Genomic DNA, 22577 nt, shown 5'->3' with positions numbered 1-22577 from the left:
TGGCAAATAAAAGCAAAGCCCAGTGCATAATGTCATTTACTATTATCTAAATGTTGCTGTGAGAAAAAGGAGGACTGCTACATCCAAAATAACAATACATTTTAAAGTGCAGGTAAATCAGAATAGGGAAAAAACTTGACTTTCTCAAGTGAAATGGGAGATGAGGGTTCTACTTTCTTTGTCGCTGCTAAGAGACCTTGGAGAAAAAGTGATATCAAAAACATGTGGGGTAGAAGGTGAGTAGACTTAAAATATGTACATATAGGTGTATCACACTATTCCCTTTCCCTTCTGTGGCATTATGCAGAATGCAAAAGTAAAGTACTAATGGAAATGGCAAAGGCCTGAGAGAAATGGCTGAGATGCAAGCTGGTTAGTGACAGGTAGGAATGACTGTGTATGTTCTTTCCAAGCCATCCTTAGCATAGGCTACTTCTAGCCATAGCCACAAGAGTCAGTGACTTTTACGCTACAATTTTGGCTTCAGAAGCAATCATTTGACAGTATCAAACTGAGAGGAGAAATACTATAATACCAGTGAGGCTGGGAGATGAGATAAAGGCAAAATTGTGGAGTCAGGCAGGAAGATTAGAGTTGTGATGTATTCCTGTTAAAATATAAGTGGGATCAACAATATTTTATTCAACTAGTCTCAACCTTTAGTCACGATTATAAATAGGGGGATTTTAATTTCATTTGTGCCTACTCCTTCAAAAACAGTTTAGTGGAATTATTTTAACAACCTTATTGAACATCAAAATGAACTGGTGAACTGGTCACTAGTAGGTAACTAAGGTATAGTAAATGGGCATGCTATTAAGCACTTAGTAAAATCATTTGCTTTTTCCAGTGAAGGAAAGCTATTATTGATGGTTTCTACATTTCTGGGAGAAGCAAGAAGGTTGGCAGTATGAAGAAGCATATTTGCTTTGTGACAATTTTAACATAGGTAGGCATATACAACATTTTGTGTTTGGTGGATGTAACATGACCATCACTACCAATCACAGCTTGGCCGCAAGAACACCTGAGGACTCTGGCTAAGTCTTCTAGCTGCAAACCTTCCAATGTTTTCCAATGATTATCTCACTTAAACTTGGTGTAAAGACTGTCTATAGTTAAAATAAATCTGAGAGAAAACTTGTAAAAAAACTTACCAGAAGATTCTCTCTCAAGTTTATTCCAAGCAAAAATGGTCATTGCATCTGGTTTGCATGTACCAGTTTCCCTGCTGGTACATGAAGTGGAAATGGCTGTTTGCAGCCATGGAACCAAGAAGAGGAATCATCAAACATCATGGAACTAAACTACATTTGGCAGTTGATGTAGCATGTGAATATGTCCAGTATAGTTAGATTCCAACAGTATACAGTTTTCTATACAGTAGAAAAGAAAATGGATCCTACAATAAAGATGGAAATGCTAGGCCAACAAGTGAAGATTGAAGTACACACTTGTGAATGTGCTAATAGCATACAAATAATGATAGTCTATATCAGGGGTAGGCAACCTTGGCTCTTTTATGACTCAAGGACTTCAACTCCCAGAATTCCTGAGCCAGCTATACCTACCCCTGGTCTATATGAATCAAACTATGTATTATGTTGACTGGAATGAATAAATGTCATGAAAACAAAAGGCAATGCATCATAGTTTTACATTTATAAAATTAAATACATAGCCATTTTTCAAAAAAAAATCAAGGCACATATCCTTGTTTAAATCTATAAATAGTTATCTTGTGTGTGATAAATTATTATTGTACTTTATGGATTATCATGAAAAAAAATATGTGGTTATTAGAACCCTACAGTAGCTTGATGGCATATAATGAATCAAAGGGTTCTTACGTTTAGTCAAATCTGTCAGCTCTCACTGCTTTCATTAAAATGGCAAAAATGTCCTTGAAGCGTATATTCTGTGTCACAATGCATGTAGAAAAGGAGCAGGACTTATATTGCAGTGTTGCTTGCATTACTCTGATTCCCCTTTGCCCAAGGCTCTTCTGGTTATAATCTGTGTTTTTATGGAGTTTGATGATGTTAACCAGTCCTTGATGATTTCAGTAGAGTAACAACAAATATTTGGGTTGGGGGATGTCCAGCATGTTATATGAAACATTTAGTGAAGCAGATCATGTGAAGTGTGTATTTGAAGGAGCAGGCTTTGAAGCCAAATGATGAAGATTTTCCAGGATTTTGAGCCATCGCCCCATGGTTTTAAGACAAGATCTAATGTAGTAATTTGTAAATTATTTGATTGGGTAGGTGATGTATTTCCCTAATGCTGATAAGCGGATGTAGATGTGACTGGAAATCGCCTTGAAGGATCTTGACCTATTTTGTTTCTCTTTGGCTGAGAAAAGGTAACTATAATTCATACTAGGCCTTCTAGTATCTTTTTTATCAGTTTCCTGTTAGAGTCACTGGTAAAAAATCCTTTCTCAAGCCAAATGGTTTTCTATCTAATATAAATATAAATGTTTCAACATTGTGGCTAGCAAATCACTTTGATTTCTAAGCACTCATAATCACAGGCTATATTTTCCAGTAAGAATATCATAAAGTCAACAGCATACAGGTAGTTCTTGACTTATAAAAGTTCACTTAATCACCGTTCAAAATTAACGGCACTAAAAAAAGTGATTTATAACTGTTTTTCACACTTACAACCCATGCAGCATTGCTGTAGTCATGTGATCAAAATTCAGATACTTGGCAACTGTCTCATATTTATGACGATTGCAATATTCCAGTGTCCCAGAATGTGATCACTTTTTGTGGCCTTTTTACAAGCAAAAGTCAATGGGGAAGCCAGATTCACTTAACAATGGTGTCACTAATTTAACAATTGCAGTGATTCATTTAATAACTGCAGCCCAAAAGGTCATGAAATGGGGTGTAGGAAGTCAGCACACCCCCGAGAGAAGGAAATATTTTGGAGGATATCAAAAGGGCAGAATGTTATATTTCTCCAAAGGAATAATAGAAAAATCTTAGGCAGAAACCATTGCCCCCCCCCCACCAAGTCTCTCTGTCCCAAGCAAAAATCAGCTTTTAGAAATGCAGATTTGGTGATTAATTCAGGAAAACTGGGGCCAGGAAGCTTGGAGCTGATGTGAAAGACAAAGATCCCTAAAATCTACACACACACCACCCAAAATCTAAAGACATGACCTTTAAGACATAATAGGAGTAACCCACCACCATTAGAACACCAAAAGGGCATACTCAAGCTCAGGTCAAAGTACATTCCACAGGAACAGGAAGAACCTCAAATACAAAGCCCAAAGAAGTTATAAAAGCCCACTTATCCCAACTACATCCTGAATACTATCGATGTTTATTCTGGCACCCAAGGTTCAAGATGTAATTTATACCCTATCTTTTAGCCTAAGCGTCCGATGCTCAGGATTCGAAGAACACTGTTTTCCTATCCCCGCCCGCCAGCTCTCTTGTGTCTGCTTCAAACGTTGCCACATTTGAGTTGTTGTAGCAAGAATCTAAGTTCTTGTAAATGCTTTCGCTGGGGGGGGGGGGAAATAATTTGCAGCCCATACTCAAACTGAGAGGTCTCTTAAGACGAAAGTGCACCTAGGGGTCTGTTCCAGACGATGATAAGTATGTTGGTAGCTGCTTCTTCCCGGAGGGGTCCCAAAACCAAATGTCCCTGCTTGAGGGTGCCATATGCAGTAATCAGTGCTCAGTCATGGCAGGGTGCAAAGAAATGGCCGCTGGCATGAAGCATTTTATTGCCTTTTATACAGTATTACAAGCAGCAAAAGTTCTACATGGCAATAGCATTTCATTGGCTAAAATCCTTGCCAATCCTTAAGAGTAAAAAGGCCAGAGGCCAGAAACAGGGAATAGTTAGTAAAATCTTGTTGTTTGCGTGCTAGCTGTTATCAGAGAAACAAGGTCACACAGACCTGTGTACATTCACATCACTATGGTGATGTGAGAGGGGGAGATAGATGCAGAGGAAACACAAGCGTTGGAGGGGCAGTTTTCCACACACGACCTTTGCCTGTCTCTCACCTCTACAGAGCTTGGGTGTCAAACTGCCAGCCCACAGGCAGGATGCATCATAGCAAAACCATGCCCACCCCATTGCAGGCAATGGCAAAAAAGTCACGATACATCATGACACGTCACGTGATGTTGCAAGTTTGACACCGTTGCCTTAGAGATTGAGAACTAGTGAGAACATGATTACATGTCAAATATTTAAATTTGCTGTTTTTCTAAAAAAGAAAGCTCAGTGGGTAAATGGGAATTTGGCATGCATTATAATGGGCCTCATAGGAATTGCGAGTTATGCCTTAGAATATGTCATTAGAGAAAGAGCTAATCAGTGCTCTAATATAGCCAAAGAGAATTACAGTGAGGGAAAAAGTATTTGATCCCCTTGTAAGGACCCATCCCACTTTGCATCTTAAGAAGACAGAACTCTTGGAATAATTCTTCCAACAGGCATCCTTTATTAAGAGAAAATGGTTGCAGGCGTTCTACACAGGACTTGGGGTCCAAGCTCTCCCATTCAAGGTTTTAAGGGGTTTCCCAGTAGCCTCACCCAATCATCCCCTACTTCCAGCGACAGTCTCAGGCATTACACTCCCACCCCCTTTTCCTTACTGCCGGCTGGATGGAGACTTCACGAAAGGTAATAGTCCCCTTTGTTATGATTAGGCCTTTTGATGCTATCCGCATTCAGTTCCTTTGAAGTGTACTGAAGGAAGTGAGGGCCATAAAGCCCCTTTGTTCACCCCCTTCCCTTTATCGTATGACAGAATCCCAAGAAGGCAGAAATGGGGTTTTCTATAGTTGATAATTAGAGATGAAATATAATTGGATTCTGACATCCTGCCCCCTCAAATATAAGGCAGATCCACCTGAAAGAAAACAAAACAGGTATAAAAGTTAGTTAGGCTTGTTAGGATATTCTGTGTGAAACTTCTTTAAAAGCTTCGGGGCTCTGACATGACTTTTATGGACCCACTCATTTTGTGAGGCAGGGAGGTGTTTCCAGGCAACTAGGTACTGAGTCGCTCCATGATATCTCCTAGAGTCTAGGATTTCCTTTATTTCAAAGTGTTGTTCGCCCTCCACCATGATTGGAGGAGGTGGTGGGGGGGGATTTTTGGCCGTAAAACTGACTGATGCTCTCTTTTCAGCAAGCTGCAATGAAAAATTGGGTGTATTTGCCTGAGATTTTTGGGTAATTCTAATTCTACTGTTACTGGGTTTATGATTCTTTTAATTGGAAAAGGCCCTATATATTTTGGTCCATGTCTTTTACAAGGTTGTAGGGACTTTAGGTATTTTGTAGATAGGTACACCATTTCACCTATAATGAATGGTGTAGGCTCAACCCTTTTTTTATCGGCTTGTGCTTTGTATGCCTGCCTAGCTTCATCTAGTGCTTTTCTAACTATTGGCCAGGTGTTTTGTAGTTTTTCCATCCATTCTTTCAGTGATGGGATCGTTGGTTCGTTTGGGGTTAAAAGTTTCAAAGTTTGGGGTTAAAAGTTTCAAAGTTTCATGGGGTTGAAACTTTGACCGTGGCTATTTGAAAAGGAGTGTAACCTGTGCTGGAGTGGACTGCATTATTGTAGGCAACTTCTGCAAAAGGGAGTAAGTCCGCCTACTCGGTCTGCTGGAAACTAAGAAAATATCTTAAATATTGCTTAAGTACGGAGTTCATTTTTTCAGCCCCCCCCCATTCAATTGTGGATGATGGCTAGATGTCAGTCCCTGAGTGGTTCCTAAGAGGGATAAAAATTCCTTCCAAAATGCAGACATAAATTGCACCCCCCCCTGTCAAAGATGATGCATTGGGGTGCCCCATGCAATCTGTAAATGTGCTGGATGAAAAGTTTTGCTAAGGCTTTTGCGGTGGGAATCTTTTGGCAAGGGATAAAGTGCACCTGTTTGGAAAACAAGTCAGTGACTGTCCAGACAACAGTATTCTCATTGCTTTCTGGCAATTCCACTATAAAATCCATGGCTTTTTCTCTCCAGGGGGCTGAGGGATTTGCCACTGTTTGTAATAGTCCTGGCGATTTCCCTTGCAACCTCTTTGCAGTCGCACATTTTGGGCAACTGGCTGCATAACTTTCTATGTCCTTTTTTATTGATAGCCACCAAAATTGCCGTTTAATTAAGTGTAAAGTTTTTACAAATCTAAAATGCCCTGATGATTTTGTGTCATGGCAAAGCTGCATGAAAGTGACTCTTTGGGTTGTTGGTATATATAACTTTTCCCCTACCCAAGGCAACCCGTCTCTCATTGTGCACACATTTTTGTTTTTCTGGAACCATTCATCTGTTTCCAAACTTTTTCAGAATTCAATTCCAGTTTGGCTGTCCAGTTGTGGTTTTAATTTAGCTTGGGTTCTGGTGGTTACTGGTGCTGCCAGTTGTGACTCTGCCATCATCGGTTTAGCGTCTGTGGCTCGTGCGCTGTTATATTGAGGCATGCATCTGCCAGGAAGTTCTTTCTCCCTGGTAAATGTTTGAACTTAAATTGGAACTGGTGAAAATGCTGGGACCAGCGGGCTTGTTTGGGATTGAGTTTCCTGGGCGTTTTCAGGGCTTCCAAATTTTTGTGATCAGTCCACACCTGGAAGGGGATTTTGTTGCCTTCCAGGAACTGTCGCCACGTGAGTAATGCCCAACATATCCCGTATGCCTCTTCTCCCATACGGGCCAGCACTGTTCCGTTTCCGTGAGTTTCTTGGATGTATATGCACAGGGTTGCAATACCCCTTCATCGTTTTCTTGTAATAGAACAGCCCCCACTGCTACATCACTTGTATCTGCCTGGATTACAAAGGGCTTATCCATGTCTGGGTGCCTTAGTACTGGTTCGACAGAAAAAAGTCTCTTTAGTCTCTCAAACGCTGCTTGGCACTCCATTGTCCATGTTAGTGGCTGGCTAGGTTTTACTGAGGATGCTCCCTTCGTTTTTAGTAAGTTAGTGAGTGGCAAGGCTATCTGGGACAATGAGGGGATGAATTGGCGGTAAAAGTTTGCAAAGCCCGGGAAACTTTGTAGTTGCTTTCTTGTGTGGGGTGGTGCCCAATCTAATACTGCTCTGACCTTCTCTGGGTCCATTTCAATGCCCTGGGGGGATATGCGATAACCTAGGTAGTCTATCCTTTCCTGGTAGAATTCGCATTTTGAGAGTTTGGCATATAGGTGGGCGGCTTGCAGTTTCTTTAAAACTGCTCTGACAAGGTTGACATGTTCCTCTTTTGTTTAGGTGAAGATAAGAATGTCATCCAAGTAAAGAAGAACCCCCTTAAACAGGTGCTCCCTTAGAACATCATTGATTAATTGCATAAAGACTGCAGGGCCCCCTTGTAATCCAAATGGCAAGACTTTGAATTGATAGCACCCCATGGGGCAGTTAAATGAGGTCTTCCATTCGTCCCCTTCTTTAATTCTCACGCGATAGTAAGCTTCCCTTAGGTCTAGTTTAGAAAAAAATTTCCCTTTCGAGAGGTGTGACAGCATGTCTTTCATGAGGGGAGAGGGTATAGGTTGCTTTCACTGATTGTATTCAGGGCCCTATAATCCATGCATAAGTGTAAAGAGCCATCCTTCTTCTCTCTAAAGAGGACCAGGGCAGCCACTTTAGGTTTGACTGGCTCAATGAACCTTCTCTCTAGGTTTTTTTTTAAATGAATCTTTCCATTTCGTCCTCCTCCTTTGGGCTCATGGAGTATAATCTGGGCTTCGGGAGTTTTGCCCCAGGCTTGAATTCAATGGCACAGTCTGTGGGTCGGTGGAGGGGGGAGCTCATTCGCCCTCTCCTCACTGAAAACTTCAGCAAGGTCTCTATATTCCTCTGGTATTTCTGTTAGTCCCTTTTCCTCTCCCATGGATGCTTTTTCTATTCTTGATTCTGGTAGTTCCCCTTGGGATTTTAAGTCCATAGGGTCCCCCTTCGGGAATTTGATTTCTGTCGTCCTCCAATTTACCCAGGGGTTCCATTTTTTTAACCATTCCATCCCTAGGATCATTGGGCATTCCATTCCTAGGGTCACCACAAACGTTATGTCCTCCTCATGTTTGCCCAGGGACAGGTGTATTGGTAGAGTGGCTAGGGTAGCTGGCACCTCCCCTGCTATGGATCCATCTAACTGGCCAAATGAGATTGGTTGTTCCAGTCTCCTCGATGGAATGCCCAGATTCCCCACTAGTGTTGGGCTAATGAGGCAGAGGGTGCAGCCAGAGTCTATTAAGGCTTTCACCTTCACGGCTTCGGGCATGGGGGGAATTAATATAGTCACTGTCTTGAAGATGAGTGCGATGCATCCACTTACCAGGGGTTCGCCCTCCAAGCTGTCATCTGAGGCGTCCACATGCCCTGCGGTGTAGGCTGGAGTTCTTTCCCCCTGATGAGCAGAGGTGGGTGGTTCCGCAATTTCCATCATTCTCATGGCAGTTTCTTTTGGCTTACCTGAAGACTTTCCGGATTTGCTGATTGGGGATCTGTCTGGGTTGTGCTGGGGCGCTTTGGAGTGGCATTCTACACTCAATGCCCTTCTCTTCCGCATTTGAAACACCCCATTTGCTTCTTGGCTGTAGCCAATAGTTTCACTGGTTTGTGTGTCAACTCAGGCAGGGAGCGGCTCCATTGTTTTCCTCGGCGGTGTCTCTTCAATATGTCGATCTCTGCTTCCTCTGCCAAGATGTACCATTCCTCAAGTTGGTGTGTGTCCCCCCGGGGCAGGCAAGCGTCATATAGGTCATAATTTAGTCCGTCTTTGAAATGGCTACGGAGGATGTCTTCTGGCCAGTTAGTTTGCTGGCAATGGCCCGGAATTCTTGTGTATATTCAGCCACCGGGTGTTTGCCTTGCCTCATCGTTTTTATCCTTTCGCGGGCTTTGCGATCAGCCAGGGGGTCTTCAAATCATCTTCTCAGAGAGGACATAAAACGGTTGAAGTCGTTGAGTTCTGGGGCACCGGAGTCGTGCAAGTTCACCACCCAATCTGCAGCCGGTCCGTCCAGGGCAGATTGCATGATCCGGATGCGGGCTTTGTCGCTGGGGATGTCCCGCCCGTATTCCTCCATGTAGCTGAGGACTTGGGTTAGGAAAAACTCTAAGCGTGTTGGCTCCCCTTTGAATTTCACCTCCAACGACGGACGTCTTGGAATGGATCAGTGCCTCCGTTGTTGGTGGTAGTGTCTTCCGTCTAGATCGCCATCTGTGGTTCGGTAGGGGGTGGGGACTACTGGATCAGCAGATGTCCCCGGGGCTGCAGGTTCCACTTCCCCCTCGGTGTCTCTCCCTTTGTGGCTCCAGGAGCTGGGGCGGCCGTAGGGCTCAGGATTCTCCTCTCCTAGGGAGCTGAGAGTTCTCTTCATCAGGTCAATAGCTTTCTCTGGGATCCAGTCTGAGTACGGTGCCCAGCTTTCTCCCTCTTCACTTGCGTGCAGGGATTTCTCCATCTCCTGCTTCCATTCTGGTTGCTTGGCCCCCCGTCTCAGGGTCACCTTTCTTGATTCCTTTCCCCACTCGCTTTTCTTTCCAAGGCCCATTGACCAGGAGGCTTGTGGTCCCGTGTCTCCACCACTTCTTCTCCTGAGGAATCTGACTTCTAGGATCCCAACATCTTGCAAGGTTCCAATTGGGTCAGCGGCTCTCTTTCCAGGGAGTTTTCCCCCTTTCTTGCTCCATTGTCTGACATGGTAATTTTTTGCAAAATCCCCCGGCAAGGGTCTCCCTTCCAGGTGGATTAATTTTGCAAGTCCTGTCTAATGTAAGGACCCACCCCACTTTGCATCTTAAGAAGACAGAACTCTTGGAATAATTCTTCCAACAGGCATCCTTTATTAAGAGAAAATGGTTGCAGGCGTTCTAGACAGGACTTGGGGTCCAAGCTCTCCCATTCAAGGTTTTAAAGGGTTTCCCAGTAGCCCCACCCAATCATCCCCTACTTCCAGCGACAGTCTCAGGCATTACACTCCCACCCCCTTTTCCTTACTGCCGGCTGGATGGGGACTTCAGAGAAAACTACATGAAAGGTATAGTCCCCTTTGTTATGATTAGGCCTTTTAGTGCTATCCACATTCAGTTCCTTTGAAGTGTACTGAAGGAAGTGAGGGCCATAAAGCCCCTTTGTTCACCCCCTTCCCTTCATCGTATGACAGAATCCTGAGAACACAGAAATGGGGTTTTCTATAGATAATTAGAGATGAAATACAATTGAATTCTGACACCCCTGTTAATTTTGTATAGAATTATCAGTCTATAATTTTAATGGCAAGTTTATTTTAATAGTGAGAGACAGAATAACAACAAAAAAATCCAGAAAAAACACTTTCAAAAGTTATAAATTGACTTGAATTTTAATGAGTGAAATAAGTATTTGATCTCCTATCAATCACCAAGATTTCTGATTCCCAGGTATCTTTTTTTCAGGTAACAAGCTGAGATAAGGAGTACTCTCTTAAAGGGAATGCTCCTGATCTCAGCTTGTTACCTGTATAAAAGACACCTCTGTACAGAAGCAATCAATCAATCAGATTCCAAACTCTCCACCATGGCCAAGACCAAAGAGCTGTCCAAGGATGTCAGGGACAAGACTGTAGACCTACAAAAGGCTGGAATGGGCTACAAGACTATCACCAATCAGCTTGGTGAGAAGGTGACAACAGTTGGTGCGATTATTCGCAAATGGAAGAAACACAAAATAACTGTCAATTTCCCTCAATCTGGAGCTCCATGCAAGCTCTCACCTTGTGGAGTTTCAATGATCATGAGAACGGTGAGGAATCAGATTTATGAGAGGATCTCAAGGCAGCTGGGACCATAGTCATCAAGAAAACAATTGGTAACACACTATTCTAAATGATTCAGAGGAGAACTGGGTGAAAGTGTTGTGGTCAAATGAGACCAAAATCAAGCTCTTTGGCATCAACTCAACTCGCCATGTTAGGAAGAGGAGGCGGAATGCTGTCTGTGACCCCAAGAACACCACCCCCACCATCAAACATGGAGGAGGAAACATTATGCTTTGGGGCTATTTTTCTGCTAAGGATACATGACTTCACCGCATCAAAGGGAGGATGGATGGGGCCATGTACAGTACTGTCAAATCTTGGGTGAGAACCTACTTCCCTCAGCCAGGGCATTGAAAATGGTCGTGGATGAGTATTCCAGCATGGCAATGACCCAAAACACACAGCCAAATCAACAAAGAAGTGGCTCAAACAGAAGCACATTAAGGTCTGGGAGTGGCCTAGCCAGTCTCTAAACCAGGGATCGGCAACCTTAAACACTCAAAGAGCCACTTGGACCCGTTTCTCACAGAAAACACTGGGAGCTGCAAAACCCTTTTGACATCTAAAATGAAAATAACACTGTATATATCCTTTTCTTACCTTTATGCTGTAGTGTGTTGCATTTATGTGAAATCAATGAACTGCTACAAAGAAAACAAATTTTTATGCAGGAGAAAGAGGGGAAAAAACTCTCCTTCATCCCAACAGGTGAAAATAATTTTAGTAGCTTATCTACCATCTTTAAATATAGTATAATTATCCCCATACCTCATCTCTTAATTTAAAAAAATAAAAATATTTCATTAAATCTTTACTAAATGTCCAGTAAGGACAACATATATTCATATTTTTCTCTCTCTTTCCTTTTCCTCTCCCTTTCTTTCTCTTTCTTTTCCCTCTCTCTTTCTTCTCTCTCTTCCCTCTCTCCCTTCTTCTTTCTCTTTCCCTCTCTTTCTCTTTCCTCTCCCTCTCTCTGTCTCTTTTTCTCTGTCTCTTTCCTCTCCCTCCCCCTCTTCTGGGATAACTCGGGGGGGTTACCTGTCTTGGTGTCCATTGCTCCCCTGAGGGGGGAGGAAGCAGAACCCAAAGGTCTTTTCTTGCTGTCTCTTCCTGGTTGAGTTGGGGGCTCCATCCCAGGACACGCTGGGCTCTGTGGACCCCCTTGGCGGGGCACGGGTCGGCCTTCCAGCACTGACCAGTGAGCAGCACAGCCAGCCCCCCTTGGAAGACCCCCAAAGCACTCAGCCGGGCTCCCTTCGGAGCAAAGACCTAGACCTGAGCAGAATCAGGAAGAGACACCCCAGGGTCTTACAGAAGACCCAATTCCCTGCAAAGCAACCTGCAGGATACTCAGGGGGGAAGCCCAGCACCGGGCTGTGGGGGGAGCTGGGCTCCCAGGACCCCGTCCCAAGGAGAGGACCCCCTCAACATGCGCTGATCCTTCCAGGTGGCCCTTCTTCTCTGGAGCTCCTACAGCACCCACCTTCCTCCCCCCTCAGCCCCGAGCCATGCTCCCTGGGAAGCCACGGGACCCTGGCAGGTGTGGTGGGGATGGGCTGGGGAGGGGTCCTCCTGCTCCAATTGGGTCCCCCCCTTTTCAGAAACAGCGCCTGAAAGGAAAGGATGGAACAAGCTTCCCCTGCGGGGGATCCGGCACTCATTGCCTACCTCCCTTTCCTGGGTGGGGGTCCCCCAGTGGATCCACCAGGCTGGTGAGAGGTCCCTTGAGAGAGCAGCTGCTGCCACCTCCCCTCCCATCTCCGGTGGGCTTCAGGGGAAGCGCAGGATTTGGGGGCAACTCTGAAGGGAGCACTTGACCCTAAACGGGGCAGACCCCTTTCCTGGGGCCGCAGCTTGCAGGAGGGCTGGCCCACTCAGTGGAGGCTCCAGCAGGCCACTCCTAGGGGGGATCCCAGGGCTGCCCCGCACTGCTCCCCAGCCACGTATGCCTTGGATGGAGCCAGCCCAGGAAAGGGACTTCCTGGCTGCGCTTCTCCCAGGGGGCCAGATGCCTGAGTGCAGGACCAATCAGGAGCCCCGCGAGGGGGCATGTCCGCATGAGAGAGAGAGAGAGAGAGAGAGAGAGAGAGAGAGAGAGAGAGAGAGAGAGAGCGCAAGTGCCTCTCTCTGTCTCTCTTTCTGCAAATGGCGGAGGACTGGGAGCTGCAGGAGAAGGCTGAAAGAGCCACATGCGGCTCCAGAGCCACGGGTTGCCGACCCGTGCTGTAGACCTTAATCCCATGGAAAATCTGTGAAGGGAGCTGAAGGTTTGAGCTGCCAAATGCCAGCCTTGAAACCTTAATGACTTGGAGAGGATCTGCAAAGAGGAGTGAGACAAACTCCCTCCTCAGATGTGGGCAAACCTGGTGGCCAACTACAAGAAACGTCTGACCTCTGTGATTGCCTACAAGGATTTTGCCAACAAGTACTAAGTCATGTTTTACAAAGGGGTCAAATACTTATTTCACTCATTAAAATTTATAATTTTTGTGAAATGCATTTTTCTAGATTTTTTTTGTTGTTATTCTATTTCTCACTGTTAAAATAAACCTATCATTAAAATTATAGACTGATCATTTCTGTGTCAGTGGGCAAATGTACAAAATCAGCAGGGGATTAAATACTTTCCCCCCCTCACTGTAATATGAATTAGAATGTGATAAGAGTAGTAAAAGGATTGATATGTAAATTGTAATATAGTTACACAGACACAAGTATACACAAATTTCTTTTACTCTGTATTTTTGCCATTATTTATACATTTGCTCTACTGAAATATAAATGACAGAACTTTGATTCCTCCCAAATTCAGATTCACAGTAGATGGAAAGATGCAATGTTTTAATATTAGTTGTTTATATAAAACATTTCCTCCCAAAATAACTATAAAAACTGTTCATACAAAAATAGATAATTTAATGATTTTATAGAAACAAAATTAAAATACAAATTATATTTTATGTTGTACATTTTTACTGACAGATAAAATTGGACTCTTCTAACAATGCAATATATAATCCTACAAAGAGATCTATGCAGAATATAAAAGGAAATGTCAGATATTATATTAAGCTTCAGTTTTATGTAGCTCATAAAGAATTTAGCATAAAAACATCTATGATAATATATTTGATTCATTTTTTTACTATCCCTTTTCTAAACTACACATTTATAGTTTAAGGAAAATGAACATGTATTCTACTTTGATAATATTTAACCTGTAATATATGCTCAAACAAATATAGTTGGAAATTTGGAATGCATCTTAATTAAGGACAATTCAACTAATATAACATAAAATAGATTATACTCAAAAAATAAATGTTTAATTCAAGAAACTGCTTTTGCAGTAATGATTATTTCAGTTATAAAATTCATTTCCAATAAAAATTTAGAGAATCATATGGATAAAATGTAGTACAATGTATTATAGCAATTTAAATATGGTAACAAGCATATTTTCCCAAACCATTAAGACAGTCTTCTATATTTATTAATCAACCCTCTCCTTCAATATGCACATATTAAATTACCTTTCTGCTCCACATTTAGTAAAGTATACCTAATTTATGAGAAATATTACTTCACTAGCAAAGAAATGATAGATTTCCAAATAGAAAAGTGAATTTTCTTAAATCAATTCATTAACAAATGGTATAGTTTTAAAAAAATCAGATTATATTTATATTCATCAATTCATCAGACAGACAGCCAGAAGACAGTCAGACAGAAGTCAAACTAGCTTCAAGATAGTTGGTCTCAGGGATCTTTCAAGTATGAAACTGAGTTATGGAAAGGGAAATCTACACTTTTGAGTTGTGCTATTTTTAAATATTTATACACTTATAGGACTTCAAAAGCATAAGAATCTTAGAAAAACAATTCTCAGGAGAAAGTTTATTATCATTTTAGATTGAGGTGTTGTATTTTTTTTTTTAAAGATTTGTTCACACACATTCCTTCCCAAATGGCATTAGAGGAAGTCAAGGTCCAAAAACTATATAATTTGGTTGGCCAGCAAGTCTTCCAATATTTGTGAATCTCTGCCCCCCAAAAAAGCAAAGACATTTTAAAACTATATAGGAACAGCAAAATCCACAATCCCGAGCATAAATGTATGCAACTTCCATACCCTAATTCTTTCAGAATGATGTAATCTCAGCACGAGAGAGAGAGAGAGAGAGAGAGAGAGAGAGAGAGAGAGAGAGAGAGAGAGAGAGAGAGAGAGAGAGAGAGAGAGAGAGAGAGAGAGAGAGGGCGAGAAGTAGGGTATATATGTACATTGCAAATGTATATTACCGTATAAATGTAACCAATATGTTCAGATCAAATCTTATTTTCTGTGTTACAGGATGTCTTAAATAAACAAAGATAAACTGCATTTTTATCTTTATCTGTAAGAATTTCATTACAAATTTTCTTATGGGTCAACTTCTTATTTTTTGTTTCTTACAACAGGGGTCCCCAACCCCCGGTCTACAGCATGCCAGCAACTGGTCCGCACAAACAAGTGAAGCCCCATTCATGGGATGCAGGTTGCAGTTTTGCAGATACAAAACTCTGGTATGTTGAAAAGCCTTTCTCCTTAGTACTGGTCCCTGGTACCCAAAAGGTTGGAGACCTCCGCCTTACAATATCACAAAAGTAAACAAAGGTATATAGTATTTTTCCCTGACCTGCAAGAATTCCAATACAAATTTTCATATGGGATTTACCCAGGGATTCTAAGATAATCACAATTGCAACCCTCTCAAATTTCACACTCTGTCTTACAGAGCAGAAAGCCACAAATTAGGGATACTAATATTAAAAGAGCAAAACCAAACAATACATTAAATACAGTGAATATTTTGCATTTTTAAAAAACTACAACCAGTATTTTCCAAGAAAACCATTCACAATTGTTCAAATAAATTAACCTGTAATTGTATAAGCTATTGTATTGTAATTTTATTTGTAAACAATGTAACAGTTCCAGTCTTCCACTATTCACCTTCTTGAATTGATAATATGAACCAGCTTCTGAATTTTTTCATTGTTTCTTAAAACATTAGCTCTCTTAGTATAAATCTTGTCTTCTTCATCTTTGATCAATTGATCCAACTCAGTAAGATCTATTTTTAAAGGTTCCACAACACCATCTGTGATTCTGAAAAAGATAAAAACAGCAAACTATACATTGTAAAATTAATGTAAATCTGTCCTGAATACTGTCTATCAGGGATCCCCAACCCCCGGGCTGCAGCCCACTACTGGGCTGAAGCCTATTCAAAATAGGGCTGCACAAGAGGTGGGCTGGTGTATGTGCGCAGCTCCATTTGCATGAGCAGCGCTCCAAAGGCTTCTTTTCTCTTGTGTGAGTGGGGCTGTGCATGCATGCACCAGCTCACCATTCATGTGGCCTGGTTCACCTCCCCCCCCCCAAAGCTGGGCTGCCAAGCCGCCTGCTGCCAAGAGAGCAAAGGCTGAGTGGGACAAACATGCCCTGCTCAGTTTTATTGATTCATTGAGGCTACCTGCGCAAGACACCTAATCCACTTTTGGAATGTCGGGAAACCTCAGTGAGTCTGAAGGAGCACAAGACTGCGCCCCTAAAGATTTCTCTTCTCCGTGCCAAAAGCTTTTGCAAACGGATGAAAGGCTTTGGGAGAGCAGTCTCGTGCTGCTTCAGGCCTTCCATCTCTTTGCAAAAGCTTTTGGCTTGGAGAAGCCTGAAGGAGTGTGAAATCACGCCCCAAAGATTTCTCTCTTGTGTGAGTGGAGCTGTTTGCATTGGTGCATGCCAGCCTAACACTCGTCTGGTTCCCCTCTCTTCACCCAAGCTGGGCCATCCAGCCACAAAGGCTGGGGACTGCTGCTGTATATAATTACATTTGATTCAAAGAAAATTGTAAGAAAATGAGCTCACAGCATATATACCGGTAATCCTCAGCTTACAACCATTTGTTTGAGGACTGTTAAAATTACAATGGCACTGAAGAAAGGGACTTGTGACTTCTGCCTGAAGTTCTGATTGTTGCAGTGCCCCTGTAGTCATGTGACCAAAATTCAGGCGCTTGGCAATGCATCCATCCTTATGTGCTATCTCCCTTGGACAATTCCACTGACTCTTCCTCTGAGGCCGGCTCAAGGGAGGATGAGTTCATTCCTGGCACATCAGGGACTGGGTTTATTAATGACCCTGAATGGCCAGCTGAAAGAGATTTACAGGAGGTTTCAGCTGAGGACAGCTTGCAGGGGCAAATGGTCAGTGAAGATGGTCAGAGCAGAGACAGGAGCAGCGGAGATCTGCCAGATTACTCAGGAGAAGACTCCACCTATCTTGATGGCTACACCGGAAAGCTATTTATCATGGCAGGCAGAGGGAGGCATTGTTGGGAACATGTTTGGTTTATGGCTGTGTGTTCTTTGTGCTTCCAGCTTGACTTCATGCCTTGGAGTATCTGAACTTCTCTTGCCTGGTGAGCTCTTGTGGACGTATTTCAGTTCAGCCTGATGGAATTAAGTTTGGTTGGTGGACATTTGTTGGAGCAACTTTCCATTTGTTTTATAGACTATTGGCTATTGCTTGGTGGATTAACCTTGGCCTGCTTGTGGCTGGATTTATTTGGGACAATTCTGAGGCTGGGTGAAGGGAATTGCTGGTGAAGGGAATAGTAATAAACCTTTCAAAACCACACTTTTGTCCATGTGTAAATGGGGCATCAAAGTTTCTTCCCAGCCCACTTTCTCCAGAAGAAAAGCCCTGTTTGTTGGATATTGTGGAGCAATTCAAGCTGACAATGCCCAGCTGGTCCAGAAACTCTCCTTTCCAATCAGTTGGTGCAATTGCAGGCATCTGAACGTTCATGAGCCCGCCACTAAGTGCCCAGTTGCTATCCCAGATAAGTTTGATGGGAACTGTGCCCAATTCCCAGGTTTTTTGGACAATGTCAGCCATTCATGAGCCTGAGACTGGATAATTTTCAAACTGAGAAGGTGGGGTTCATTATCTATCTCTTGATGGGACCAACAGCCTGGTGAGTGACCTGGCTCCTCACACAGTCCAGTCAGTTGTTGGATGACTATGCTGGTTTTTGCCTCCAAATGAAGGCCATGTTAGAAGACCCTGTCAAGGTGCAAACAGCTAATTGGCAGCTGCAGGAGTTGAAGCAGGGGCATCACCCAGTAAGCAAATACATCTCTGACTTCTGGCTTATCAGTCAGGATTGTGAGGAGGCCCTAATGGACCATTTCCAGGAGGGCTTGTCCTTTGAGATTTTGGACGAGTTGGCCTGGACAGACTGTCCTAGCACTGTGCAAGCCTTAATGCACCTGTGCTTATGCATAGATGGTCAACTCCAGCAGCGAAGGGTGCGGCTATGAAGGGTGGTCACTGCAATACCCACAGAGTTTTGCAAGGAGCCTCAAACCCTGAGGAACCCATGCAAGTGGGAGGGGCCCAGATGCACCTTACAGAGGCAGAAAAGGATCGGCGGCGCAGAGTAGGCTTGCGCCTGTACTGTGGAGGCCCCAGTCACTTAGCTGCCAAGTGTCCCACAAAGAAAACACTAGCAAAGGCAGGAAACTTCCCCTGCCCAACTCAAATGGCTCACCAGATCAGGCCAGGTGTTAATGCCGCTGATTACACCAACTCAACATTTGGTGGTGGCCATGACGTTGACTCTGACTGGAGGTGAGAAAGTTCTCATGCAAGCCATGGTATCCTTGGCAATGACCATGAACTTCATGAGTACCACTTTTGCCACAAAGTGGACGGTACCACAGCATAAGGTAGCCCCGCCTATTTTGATGGAAACCATTGACAGCCATCCACTTCAGGCGGGTCCTGTAGCAACGTGTACCGAGTCTCTGCAGATGCGGATGGAGCGGTTGAAGTTCTATGTGGTGGCTGCTCCACATTTTTCAATACTGCTGGGACTGGAATGGCTCCAAGCATATTACCCACAGATTGTGTGGTTGGATGGGGTCATTTAGCTGAATAATCCTAAGTATCATTCTCATTGGCTTCATGTATGTGCAGCGGAGAAATCACCCACTTTGTCTTTCGATTTTCCCTTGGAAATCGTAGATTTTGCCGACATGTTTGGGGAGAAAGAGGCCTAGCAGCTCCCACCACATCAGCCCTACAATTGTCCTATCAACCTGGTTCCAAATGCCAAGCTTCCAGTGGTTCAGCTTTATTCTTTGTTCGAGCCTGAGCTCGAGGCCCTCAAAGACTCTGTTGAGAAGAACGTCCATCGACGTCCCCTTTGGCAGCTCTGCTCCTCTTTGTAAAAAAAAAGTCAGGGGAACTGAGACTTTGTTGTGATTACTGTAAGCTCAACGGCATTACCATGAAGAACCGGTACCTGCTTCTGCTAATTTCAGAACTCATGGAGCGGTTAAGGCAGGCATGGATCTTCACGAAATTGGACTTGCGGGGGGCTTAAAATTTGTTGAGAATCTGCAAAGAGGATGAGTAGAAGCTGGTTTCTATACCTGGTGTGGACATTTTGAATACACGGTAATGCTGTTTGGACTCACCAATGTCCCTGCTGTGTTCATGCATTTCATGCATGACGTGTTTCAGGATCTCTTGGACACCTTTGTGGTAATCTACTTAGATGACATCCTGGGTTGTCGGCCAAAGAACATTGGTTCCATGTGTGAAGTTCCAGTGCTAGCGAGAAAACCATCTCTTTGCAAAGTGCAAGAAGTGCCATTTTGCACAAACCACCATTGACTTTTTGGGCCACTGGATTTCACCTAAGGGCATTGCCATGGACCTAAAAAGATCAAGGCCCTGCAGTCTTGGCAGCCTCTGCTTTGAGTGAAGGACATCCAGAGACTTCTGGGGTTTGCAAATTATTATTGGACATTTATTCCACGGTTTGCTGTGATGACTTGGTTGCTGCAGAAAGGAGTGCTGTTCACATGGGAGGGTCGGTTGAGCAGCATGCCTTCAAGTTTCTGAAGAAGGCTTTTTCTACGGACCCCATTCTTCAACATCCCAACTTGTTGGGACCGTTCAAGGTGGAGACAAACACATTGGATGTTGCAGTGGGGGTAGTGTTCCTACAGGCGCCCTTGAACTCAAAGCAGCTTTTCCTTGTGCTTACTACTCATGCAAGCTCAACCCTGCTAAGTGAAACTATACACTGGGATAAGGAGTTGCTGGTGGTCAAGGTGGCATTTGAGGTGTGGCGGTGCCACTTAGAAGGGGCTCAGCACCAAATTAAAGTGTGGATGGGTGATCGGAAGCACCTGCAGACGGCCAGGAAGCTCACCCAGTGGTAGATCTGATGGTCTCTCTTCTTCACTTGCTTTGAGTAACTTATACTCTGGGAGGTCTTCTTCATGGTCGTTGCCCCTCCAAGGCGACTTTCAACCCCTTTCAGGGTCCCTGGTGGGAGAAAACCAGACGGCTTTGGGAGTGATCTCCCCGCACGTCCGCCAGCGCTGCAATCCGGAACCAGAAGCCTCCACTGAGTTCCTGATGTTAATTTGCTGATGAAACCATCTGATCATTACATAGTGAAAACATTTGCTGTACCCTATTCAATGGAATACTTGAAAATGGAATTTCAGAAATTGGGTCATAAGATTTTTGTACATCAGTCTTTTCTGGCAAGAATTACTGAGACCTTTGCAAGAATAAGGAATATTACAATGTTTTACTTAAATAACTGCAAGCAGCTTTTGTACAACAAAGATTTGATTACTTACCTTCAAGATAGCAAATTCAATGTTGTAGTTATGGATCCAGTGTCTCCATGTGGTCAAATTGTGGCTGAGTATTTATCCATCCCTTCTCTTTTCTACTTACGTGGACTTCCATGTGGTTTAGATTCTGAGGCAACTAAGTGTCCAAACCCACATTCCTATATCCCCAAATTCTATACAGGCAGTACTGATCATATGACATTTAATCAACGAGTAAATAATTTTTTATTTGGTTCATTTCAGTTCATGGTGTGTTACTTCGTTTATTCACCATTTGAAGTTTTGATCAAGGAATTCCTGCATTGAGATATGACGGTACTAGAGCTATATAGCTAAGCTTCAATTTGGCTTCTTCGTTATGACTTCATATTTGAATATCCAAGGCCTATCATGCCAAATATGGTTTTCATTGGGGGTATAAACTGTGCAAAGGAGAATCCATTAACACAGGATGGGTTTTTTTTAGTCATATATTTTTCAAAGTGTCAAATTAGGATTGAAATATTTTGACAAAATTGGGACAGTCAATACCAAACTATCAAGTGCTATTTGCCAGAGTATGAAAGAGTGTGATAATTATATAAACTGGCCTGGTTAAACATGTTTTATGAACAAAAGCAATATTATTCTAATAAATACTTTAATTTATGCAGCTTTGTTCAGAAGCAAAAAGAAAAAAGAAATAAATGAATGGAAGACAAAAATAGATAAGACTTATGTAATGTTTGGGGAATTAAGGACTAGATAACTAATGATTAGCTGCTTAAGAATTCTGAAAAAGGCTCTTTCTAGTAATTGTGAAGTTCAGATAAAAATATCCAGAAATATACAGTATGTTTCTGAACTGTAACATGTAGTTAAGCCACCTGATGGCTTAACTACATGTTACAGTTACATGGATTATTAAAAATGTCAACCATAAATTTTAAATATTAGACTGTTATCATATTAAATTCTGCAGTTGGTATAAAAATGAATAATATATTTTAATGAATTAAAGATGACATTTTGGCACTTGAGCATTGACTAGACTGAAACATAATTTGGCTTCTATGAATTATAGCTTTGTGTGTTGTGATTTATATTCCAAATAAGTTATTTTAATTTTTTAAATTCTTATCTTTGAATTGAATTATAGTGTTTAATTCTTCGCTAAATTATTTGCATGTCAATTATTTTCTTTTTTAGTCATCTATTAAGGTGGGAGATTCTGTTCAAACTATTTCAAATAAACTTATTTTTTAAATTTTATTTTGATAGGAATTTGAAAACATATTAGAGAAATCTGGTGAAGATGGAATTGTGGTATTTTCCATGGGATCAATGCTTTCTGAAATTCAAATGGAAAAAGCCATGGAAATTGCTGAAGGATTGGGAACGATAACACAGACAGTAAGAAAAATGAACCTAAAATCTATTGTGTATATGAAGATATATCTTCTGTTAAACCAAGTGAGAAACAAGGATAATGGGATGAAATTAAAGAAAAAGAAAATCAGGATGAATATTAATGGGCAGAAATTTCTTGACAGAAATTATTTCCCCCTTCATCACAAAAAGCGTAAATTAACATCACGTTTAAAATACAACCGTCTCTTCTTTCCATGTCCTATTTGTCACTTACAAACAGTGCCTTGTCATTTCAGTCTTGATCAGCAAAAGTCCATTAAGGGTTACCAGAGATAATGTATTTTTTTTAACATTGATCAAATAAATTTCACATGCCTTCTTTTTACTTTTAGCATTCTTAATATTTAGTCCTCTTTAAATAATGTTCTAAAACTTGATTTCTTTTCATATTTTCTTTATACCTTCTCAAAGAATTCCTCAAAGCTTTAACAAGCTTCTTTTGTAAATCCAATATAGGAAAATTATTCTGATCACTCTCTTGATTTGTTCTTTGTTTTTCCCTTTTCATTTATAAAGCATCAGCTGGTTCCTTTTCTTTGTCCAGCATAGTATTTTTTCCACATCATTCTTGTAACCTATTATTTTTAAATCCACTTTCAGATCAGTCTACGTCTTCCTGGCAAAACTTGCTCTTCTCCCATAACATCAAACACAGTCTATCTATAG

General features: G+C 42.3%; 1 protein-coding gene and 1 pseudogene across 1 annotated transcript in view; one reads left to right on the top strand and one right to left on the bottom strand.

Annotated features, from left to right (window-relative positions):
• Positions 1-22577, bottom strand: part of LOC120306134 (protein O-mannosyl-transferase 2-like) — a 198621-nt gene that overhangs the window by 19285 nt on the left and 156759 nt on the right. Inside the window, exon 12 of the mRNA XM_039338813.1 lies at positions 15790-15945. Within this exon, the coding sequence (XP_039194747.1) occupies positions 15790-15945 (156 nt within the window). The remainder of the gene's footprint in view (positions 1-15789; positions 15946-22577) is intronic.
• Positions 15945-21740, top strand: LOC120306135 (annotated as a pseudogene).

This window comes from Crotalus tigris, unplaced genomic scaffold, assembly GCF_016545835.1.
Source record: "Crotalus tigris isolate CLP2741 ecotype Arizona unplaced genomic scaffold, ASM1654583v1 scf7180000017720.317629, whole genome shotgun sequence".
NCBI classification, from domain to species: Eukaryota; Metazoa; Chordata; class Lepidosauria; order Squamata; family Viperidae; genus Crotalus; species Crotalus tigris.
Note: the sequence above shows the minus strand (reverse complement) of the source record. Positions and strands in the feature narration are given on the sequence as shown.